Here is a 9,609-nt window from a genome sequence, read left to right on the forward strand (position 1 = left end):
TGAATTAATACTGCCTTCCTATCAGCTTGAAGCAGTCTCGTCTTTCTCCTTTGACCTGTGACTTCAACAAGGCATTTTCTCTCAGAGCACTGCTGCTCACTGGAGATTTTCTCTTTTTCAGATCATTCTCTCTAAACCCTAGAGATGGTTATGTGGGAAAATCCCAGCAGATCAGTTGTTTCTAAAATACTCCAACCAGTCTGACTGGGTCCAACAATCATTCCATGTTCAAAGTCTCCTAAATCTTCTTCCCAATTCTGTTGCTAGATTTAAACTTCAGCACTTTGTCTTAGTCGTGCCAACATGCAAGGAGTTGTTTCCAAGTGTTTGTCTGCTTAGGTATTTGCATTAACAAGCAGTTAAAACAAATACATAATGGTTTTCCTGACTCTGCCTAAAAACTGCAGATGCATCTTGCAAACTCATAAGAAGATCATTGCCATTTTGTGTTCACACAACAAAATTTTGTTTGGTAGCTCTGGGCACAGAGGAGAAGGGGCAGTTAGCACACTCTTTTACATACATACCTTTTATAAGCTTAAGGTTTCTGTAACCTACACCTCCACATTTGTTCACATGCATTTTCCCCATCTATGTTGTGAATTTTTAATTGATGCAATCAATATGGGCAGGAACAATACAATTATTTGTATATTATTAGTCATAATGTAGATTATGTAGATGTAGTGTAATATATAAATAAATATGTGGCTGTGTTTTAGGTCATTAACAAGGAAAAACAGTCATATTCATTCATTTCTTTTAATTATTAGGGGTTTTGAATTTTATTAACTACAGAAATTATTACTTATGATTATCCCTCCCTGTGATTCCACATCACTTCATATTTTGACTTCAACTCGTTTTTATTAGCCAGTAACTTGCACAAAAACAAGTTAGAATTAAAGTAAATGGAATTTTTCTCATCTGAACATATAAAGCAAAATTAAAACCTTTGAAAAGTTTGAGTAAACAACAAAATGTGTTCTAAATGTTTTAAACATCATTATAAAAGGCAATGAGGATTTGAGTTGAGGCTTTAATGTGCTATATTTTTCATCATTAGCACAAATAATATCAGGAATAAACATACATAACAAAAAGAATAGAGTTCACTTAAAATTAGCAAAAGAGATGGTGAAGTGCTAAAAAAAAAAGAAGAATATATCACTTAAAAGCCAGTTTTAATCAAGTAATGAGAAAGTTTTTAAAAAGAAAAAAGACATTAACAACCAATTAAATTGCTAAAACAAAATACACAAAAGGGAAAGTTAAGATAAAAGAGCAAGACTGATCATCAAGATTTAACGTTTTTCCATAAATTTCAGCAACATGAGATGGCTGGGAATGAAAAAGGAAGTGCAAACACTTAGATAATTAGCCAGAATAATCACTTTTTTCCGTTTGGATCATAGATAAAATAAATTATATCATAAATAAAGATACATCATCTATTTTTAATGACAACCTGCTATGAATATTACATTGTATGCATATGGACATTCAAAACAATACGTGGTCTAGGGCTTCACTCTTTGATGAACAAAACATGTAAGGATCCACTTTAAATATAGATCTGTAGCTTAGAAAATGTACAAAACTGTTTTCATACTATGAACTACAATGGTCAGGTAGTTCCTACTATGTTCTTTCAGCTGACCCCTGTTTGCTCTCTCTGTCTCTCTGCTGTGATCATCAGCACCAGAGAGAGACTCACACCGGTGTAAACCCTGAAGAATGTGTACCAATATCTGCCTTGCACTCACCTTAAACACACAAGGACCTTCCCCCCCATCCTTTCCTCCCTCCAGATGAACGAACATGACCATTTACGTCTGGAGAGGGATGAACCAAGATTCATGGTGGTCTCATCACCTTGTCTGTTGTAAAATTAAAATTATACATCCAGTCCATTGGCTTTATGATGCCATTACAGCATTTAATTGAAATAAAATGTCAGAATGCGTGATGGCCTTGGGCATCATCTGATAGTAATCAGGCAGTAGATGATTCTAATTTGGATTCCTCATTAAGTGTTTATAAGACATTTATATGGCATTACAGCTCAGTTTATTGATAGGTCATAGATGGCATTGGGCAGTGTGTGACATTTGTGTGTACCAAAGTTAGACCTTTAAGCTGTAGTGAAACAGCACCATCAAGTGGCTAGTTGAAGAATAAAAAATCTGGGGTACATTTCTGACACTGAAGTTATAATATATACCATATTAATAAAAAAAATATTTATATTAATGGTTCTTCTTTGCATAGCCACCTGAAACTGTCCTTGTTTGTTTAGTCTAAAGAGGTCTGCAGCTATCAACTCTAACCTGTTTTGTCATTGTTTTACAGACACTTTCCACTCGGGACCGCGAGAGAGGCAAATCTGATAGTTTCCAGGACCTCCAAGTTACAGAAAACATCCTGTCCAGCGCGATCCCTCCAATGCAGTTCCCACATTTTGAGAAGAGCAGAAAAACAGCCTCCCCTGGGTCTCAGGAGCAGGACATAGGTTCCCTTCATGTCACGAAAAGACAACGCAAACTGCTAAAAACAAGTCCTCCAATTCGACACACCAAAAATACCATTTCCTCATCTTCCTCATCCTCAGTCTCATCCTCATCTTCAATTTCCTCTTCATCCCCAATGTCCTCCTCCATTACATCGGGCTTTTTTTCTCCAGAGAGCTGGCAAAAGCTCTCCGGTATCCTGGAAGCACGCCAGCAACTGATGAAGGAAATCTGTGCTAAGTACAAAAGCAGCATTTCAAAGACCATCACACGTCATCATGTGAAAAGCATCTTTGTGGAGGACAAGTACAAGTTGCTATACTGCCAGGTCCCCAAGGCAGGATGCTCCAACTGGAAGAGAACCCTGATGGTGCTGGCGGGTAAGGCCTCCAACACTCAGAGTATTAAGCATGACACAGTCCACTACGGGCAGCATCTCAAGAAGCTTGATAGCTTTGACCAACAGGGAATCATGCACCGTCTGCAAACCTACACCAAAGTCATATTTGTCCGTGAGCCCTTGGAGAGAATGGTGTCAGCTTACCGGGACAAGTTTGAAAATCCCAACAACTACTACCACTCCCTGTTTGGGAAACCCATCATTTCCAAATACAGGGTGAACCCATCAAAAGCAGCCCTGAAGACAGGAAATGGGGTCACATTTAAAGAATTTGTCCAATACCTGCTGGATGTCCACCGGCCCGTAGGAATGGACATCCACTGGGAGCAGGCAAATCAGCTGTGCAACCCTTGCCTCATAGATTACGACTTTATCGGCAAGTTTGAGAACATGGAAGAAGAGTCTAACTTTCTCTTGCGATTGGCAGGGGCACCACCTAACCTCACATTGCCCAGTTTTAAAGACAGGAACCCAAGTGACAAGCGGACCTCTATGCAGATCACGGAAAATTACTTTTCACAGGTCAGCGCTTTGGAGAGACAGCGAGTATATGACTTCTACTACATGGACTATCTGATGTTTAACTATTCTAAGCCTTTTAAAGATTTATACTGACTTAAGAATTACGTGACTGCTTCACGTCACATTTTCACAGTCACATTCCACTACATTTTTACCATAACTGTAATTTTACCATACCAGTCTTTACTCACATGCTCAAATAGGTCTTTGCGTCTTAGCAGAGAGATCAGAGAGACCAAATTTCACTCAAAAACACTTTAATTACATTTTTTTAGCAGATTATATTGATTTGTAGACAGTTTGTGTGCTGTTGTATTAAATACTCTAAATTGTCCTAAAATGCGAAGCGTTTATTCACTACTAGCAGATGGTGAGGTAGAAATTTAAAACTGTAAACATTAAGCTTCTAAAAAGATTTATTATTGTTGAACAGGCTTTAAAAAATATGCCTTACTCTAGGTCAAATAGCATTTGTAAATGTGTGTTTATGGTTTAAGCACCAAGTTTACCATAGATTTCAAGCACATACCTTATCTTACTTACAACAATATTCATAAATGTAGTAGCTTGAGTCCTTGGTATTCTTAAATTGTTCACAGTCAAACCCTTTCATGATTTAAAATGTTTGCATTTACTGTTTGACCTAGGGCAAGTTAGGCATCAATATACCTCTATGTATCAGTGCATACTAATACAGATATTTGATGTGAATGGCTTTACTAAATATAACTAAATGAAACACTACAAATACTATAAATCTTTAAATGTGTCAAGTGCTGCCCACTTGGAAGCTGTGTGCGCCTATTGTAGCATTTTATACTTCTAACTTTGTCATTTTGTGCTTTTCCTTAACACATACATGTGCTGTAGGTCCTCCATCAATAGGGTGTCTAAAAGCAGGGTATAAAGTGTTGCTATGAATATCTCTCAATATCTATTAGTGTTGCTGATTTACCAGTCGATGGTATTGGAAATTTAAAAAAAAAAAAAATACAGGCTAAAAACAAAAACAGATAAACACTTTTTTCATATTACATATGACATTTTTCAGTAATGTACAATTTGGACTTTCCAGCAAGAAACAGATAACAAGTTTGCACAAACTTCTTTATCTGCCACTTTAACCACCTCATAATATTATAAAGCAACCCATCCCCTCTGTATATATCATAGCTATTCAATACCAACATATAGGCTTTTTTCTGACTCTACTGTGTAAAATTGTATAATGGGCATTCAGATGAATATATATTTTTCTATGTATTTCTAAAATATAAATATATATATATATATATATATATTCAGTTCTTCTTGGTGATGGTTACTTCCTTTTTGATGTCATTTGTTGTTCTTTCAGTAATATCAGTGTAGAGTGTTGTGTAACTGAAGAGTTTCTTTCCAAAACAAAATATCCACCAGCTGAAAACCAACACGTCTCAAAAAAATTTGAAATGACTGCAAACTATTGATGCAGCATTTAAAAAGTGCAAATAGCTATGTTTGAGTGATGAATTGATCTTCTTTGGTGCTTTGGAGTTAGGGTAAGATTTTGTTTAATATAAATGGATATGTACAATTTTGGAAATTAGCTCTTTGATTATTTATCCCAGATTCATTTTGATGCTCAATGGGATAATAGACCCTGTACAAATGAGCTGCATTCCACCTAGTTAGCCATCCAAGCTGAGGACATTTTTACCCATAGCATACCCGTGCTGTGTGTTTATATGTGTAGTACTGAACTACCTGTTTAGATGTTTTTAACCCCACTGCACATCTTTTCATAAAAATATATACACAAGAAGGCTGCAGCTATCGTATCCTTTGTGCAACATGGCTAAACTACTATTCCCAACACAAAACCCAACTGGCAAGTCATGTTGTTCTTTTCTTTCTTTCTTTTTAATATGCAACATGATGCAGGTCAGACTACATATATTATGTGCACTAGTTAAAACTGCAAAAGAAAAACCCCAAAAACAGCAGTTTTTAGGTCCTAAGCAATCAGATATTTAAAAATGTTTTAGACATTCAGACATTTTAAATACAAGACCAGTGGAACAAAAAGTTGTGAGGTTAAATACTCTAGGTTTTCATCTGAGTTAAAAAAGAAAAACAAGGAAAGATTAAATATAATAAATGTTGAGTTTAACGTAACGTAAAACCCAGACAAGTATTCAAAAAATTTACATTTAGTTAAAATCAACTTGGTTTACTGTTTCATCTTTAAGCTGTGAAATGGTAAACATGCCACAATCAGAAGTGATTACAAATGGTGTATAACACACCAAAAGCCCACAACCCACACACACTAAACACCTTGATTAAAGAAAAAGTCATTTTAATGGCGGCAAAGATGGATTTGATTTATTCGATTCTCTGAACAACCTATGGGTGATCTCCAATAAAATAGTAGTCACTATTTAGCTCTGTTATGTCCTTTGCAGCTCACTGGAAATTTATTTTATGGTAACAAAAGTTGTATTTGCCTAGAGAAAAGAGGGAAATCATATTATTCAAATCTATACACTATAATACTTTTTTAAGACCTTTAATAATTTTGGTGATGGTAACTGTATGAACTTTTGTCAGTGTAGTGTTGGCTTTTGCAATGCCAAAATCTAACCTTTGTTTAGGTTCTGGTCAAAATCTATGTAGGTGTAGCCAATCTTTGGCCAAAACAGCTAATGCATTATGATGAGTATTACTTTTGTAAATACTCTGTCAGTCCCTGCCCCCCTTCTAAAGAAGATTTCTTGGTTTTGTGGGTATACGGACAGATCAAAAGCATAACTACAGTAACAAGTGAATGTATAACAGTTTATTGTTGGTGCAAATCTGTAAAAGAAAAAAAAAAGATTATCTTAAGCCCTTTGCCTTATTTTACACTGCCAATCAAATGGTGTATTTCAGGAAGATATTTTTCAGGAGGTTATTTCTGGCTGATGAGTGTCTGCTAATAAACTGTCTTTTAGCATTTTCATGTGTTATTTCTTTTTTTCATTGAAAAAAAATGTTGTTTGTCAATCTCGAGTTAAGTGATTTGTGAGCTTTGTTGAGCTAAAGGGCTCCAGAATGTAAACCAGCAGCATTAGAGCCAGAGCCATGTGTGACTCCAAATAAAATTTCTACCATGTATTAGTTTAGTTCTACAAATACTCTGTAATTAGCACTAAAAATAATGTGCAGATAATGCTGCTGGATATGTCATTACCTTTTAAATTTTCACCAAATATCACCAAAAGTTACAACAAATGATTCTGACATTAATGTCTGTTGCCCTGTAGTTACAAATCCCAAGTCCATATTGTGTGGGTTACAGGAGTTAAGGAAATTACCAAAATAGTCAAAGTTGGTTTTTACACATGAAGCTGTTCCAGGTTGAAATTGACCAGTTGCTTATTCAACTAAGATTGCCATAAAAGGTTTCCCCTCTCACAATGTAGTGCTTGAGGTCCGGCCTGCAGAAATCAACAAATAATTTACAAGTGCCTTTAATTAATTTGATCGACACTATTGTTGTTTTTTAGGCCATTTTTGTATATTTCAGAATATAAGCGCATGGCTTCCAAAAATGTGTTATTAGAGCAATACTGTACAGTGATAGATGAAAACAGGTATGATTCACAGAAGGGTTCATAAGGTTGCCATTTTTGTCTTTCTGAAACAAAGCAGTGTGTGACTAATATGAGAGGTATTCAAGAATGCGAGGCAGTTAGAGAGATGAGTGAATATTTTAGTTTGTAGTGGGTGATGTTAACGTTGTTGGATGCAACTGAGGATGAAATTTGTTTGATTAAGTGTACAAGTAGAAAGATACTCTGTGAAAGCTGGCAGCCATGGTAATACTGGTATGAGAACAAAATATAAATTCTGTTTTAAACAACAAAGGCCCGATATTGATGCTCTTTTAATTAGAAGACGGTATTAAGAAAAAACGAACATGTAAGCTGCTCGGTTAAAAATTGAACTCATGTAGCCACGATTGTTATGGCACATCTGACAATGCTGGAATGTGATACAACAAGGAGAACTGACTTCTTGGGATCATGCCCCTCTCTGCCAAATGGCAATCAATCTAGAATAGATATAACCGCCAAACTGTCAAGGTGAGTGAAGTAATCAACACATGAACAGGAGGAGGGTTATTACTGATCAATCAATACACTTAATCATCTTTTTTTCTTAACTGCTTATCCAATTCAGGGTAACAGAGGGATTGGAGCCTATCCTAGCTGTCAGGGGGTGAGAGGTGGGCTACACCCAGACAAGTTGCAATGAAGTGGTTTGTCAGCAGCGATATGTCACCAGTCAAGGCTACGGGGGAGACAGACAAGCATGAACATGCAAAGTCCACAGAGAAAGGCTCCTGTGAGCTGGCAGATTCAAACCCAGGACCCTCCTGCCTCACCACTATGCCATCCCAAGCACACAATGTCACTGTACCAATCAAGATCCTGTAATGGAAATTATTTTGATGCACAGAGCAGGTCCCCCCCTTTATGAGAGACCCAACTAACAGCAAGTGTTAACTTTGTGAAAAAAAGAAAGAACATAATTTAAAAACAATTTCTTCAAACTGCTGGATTTATAAGCGAGTAAAACAAAAAGTACAATAGTACAATTGTATCCACTTGCTCAGTTTTGCATATAGCAATATACTATAGAGTCAGAATAATAATGTTAAATAAATCTACCAGTAGTTATTCCCTATTTTACAAAGGGTTATGCTTTTTTGGTTAGGTAGTACTTTTCTAAATGTCACTTAAATGTAACAAAACTGAAAACGTTACTCTATAAATGTACATCATAAATGTGCTTATATGTGTTATATCCCAGCATATACGGGTAAGTCCTTCTAGAAAAAGAGTATCCCTTTTAAAAGCAAAATGAATAAACGTGTTAGGACAATCCTCAAAAGATCAAAGGGACAAACACAGATTATGTTTCCTGTCTCTAGTGTCCATAAAATTTAATGTACCAACACTCTGAGTTATTGTGTCTGTGACCTGAGTTCCAAACGTTGTTTTACATAACAGTGGTCTCAGTAGGATATTTCTATTGCTGCACTGATTAATATTTAAGTTAACAGTGTTGAGAATTAACTCTTTCAACAGTAAGTCATGTCTATCCATTATGTGCCTCAAAGGGATAGGACTCATATTAGAATCTCTGAAGGTTAAGTCACATCAGCTCACAAAACTAAATGCTGGCAAATAACTGTCAATGCATGTTTTATGTCTGCGAGTACAACTTTTCATTTTGAGATCTAAGTGCCTTCAAATTGGTGCTTTTATTCTTCCATCACACAGCCATAAAGTGTCGGTTCTGAGGGAAAGGACTCGTTTCATTTCCATTTTGTTAATAGACTAAAGTAGGTACCTTATGTTGCCTAAATTTACAGTCATTTGTATGATTCTCACACACTCAAAGGAAGTAAAATCTGTCACAGCAGCATTTTTTTTTCAAGCATTTCATTTTTTTTCAATTTACCTAACAAAAATGACATTACTTTAACATAAACAAATAGCAGTCTTACGATGCTCTTGTATCTGTGTGTGTATGTAAGTGCATGCTTGTGTATGTATGTGCGTGCCTGCATGCGTGCGTGCGTGTCTGTGTAAATGTGCGGTTATGTTTATGCTTGAGTGGAAGATGAATATTGCAGCACAAATTGATCACTCTGTAGAGTTAGAAATTTGATTAAATGCTCAAGGCTGATTTCCGCAACAGCTCGTGTATAAGTCATGAGAGCACTTTGGGGGAAGTTAAAACTGTGGAGAAAACAAAAGCCATCCATTTACCTCATTAGTGTGCGTGGAAAATCTTGACATGCTTTGAAGAGAACGTGCTTGTGTAGCAAAATCAGCTTAAGGGCCCAAAGCAGACATACAAGGGAGGCAACCAAACATCTTCCCAAAGTGATAAACAACCTCGCCTTGCTTGGGAGGACTGTAAAAAGAGACTTTGCTCCATTTTTCAAGTATTATTATTATAAGTTCCTCAGCTAATCTTCCTCTTTGCCTTCAAGCCAGCATTAACATGGCTGATGACAGGTTTCGGCTGATTCGCTGACGACAGTTCTATCACACAGACATTAGCAGGCACACGCACGCACACATGTATAGGACAAAGACTGACACAAAGCGGTTTGCAAGGGCTGTCTACAAAGGCAAT

General features: G+C 36.4%; 1 protein-coding gene across 2 annotated transcripts in view; it reads left to right on the top strand.

Annotated features, from left to right (window-relative positions):
- The window catches only part of chst8 (carbohydrate (N-acetylgalactosamine 4-0) sulfotransferase 8), a 178,322-nt gene extending 171,913 nt beyond the window's left edge, over window positions 1-6,409 (top strand). For both annotated transcript variants that reach the window (XM_086258575.1, XM_086258656.1), the window contains exon 4: window positions 2,353-6,409. In XM_086258575.1, the coding sequence (XP_086114701.1) occupies window positions 2,353-3,525 (1,173 nt within the window). In that variant the 3' untranslated portion in view covers window positions 3,526-6,409. The remainder of the gene's footprint in view (window positions 1-2,352) is intronic.
- The last annotated feature ends 3,200 nt before the right edge of the window (window positions 6,410-9,609 follow it).

This window comes from Aulonocara sp. 'chitande type north' Nkhata Bay, linkage group LG1 (assembly GCF_057382095.1).
Source record: "Aulonocara sp. 'chitande type north' Nkhata Bay isolate Kocher_YH1m ecotype deep benthic linkage group LG1, A_spYH_male_GT1.1, whole genome shotgun sequence".
Taxonomy (NCBI): domain Eukaryota; kingdom Metazoa; phylum Chordata; class Actinopteri; order Cichliformes; family Cichlidae; genus Aulonocara; species Aulonocara sp. 'chitande type north' Nkhata Bay.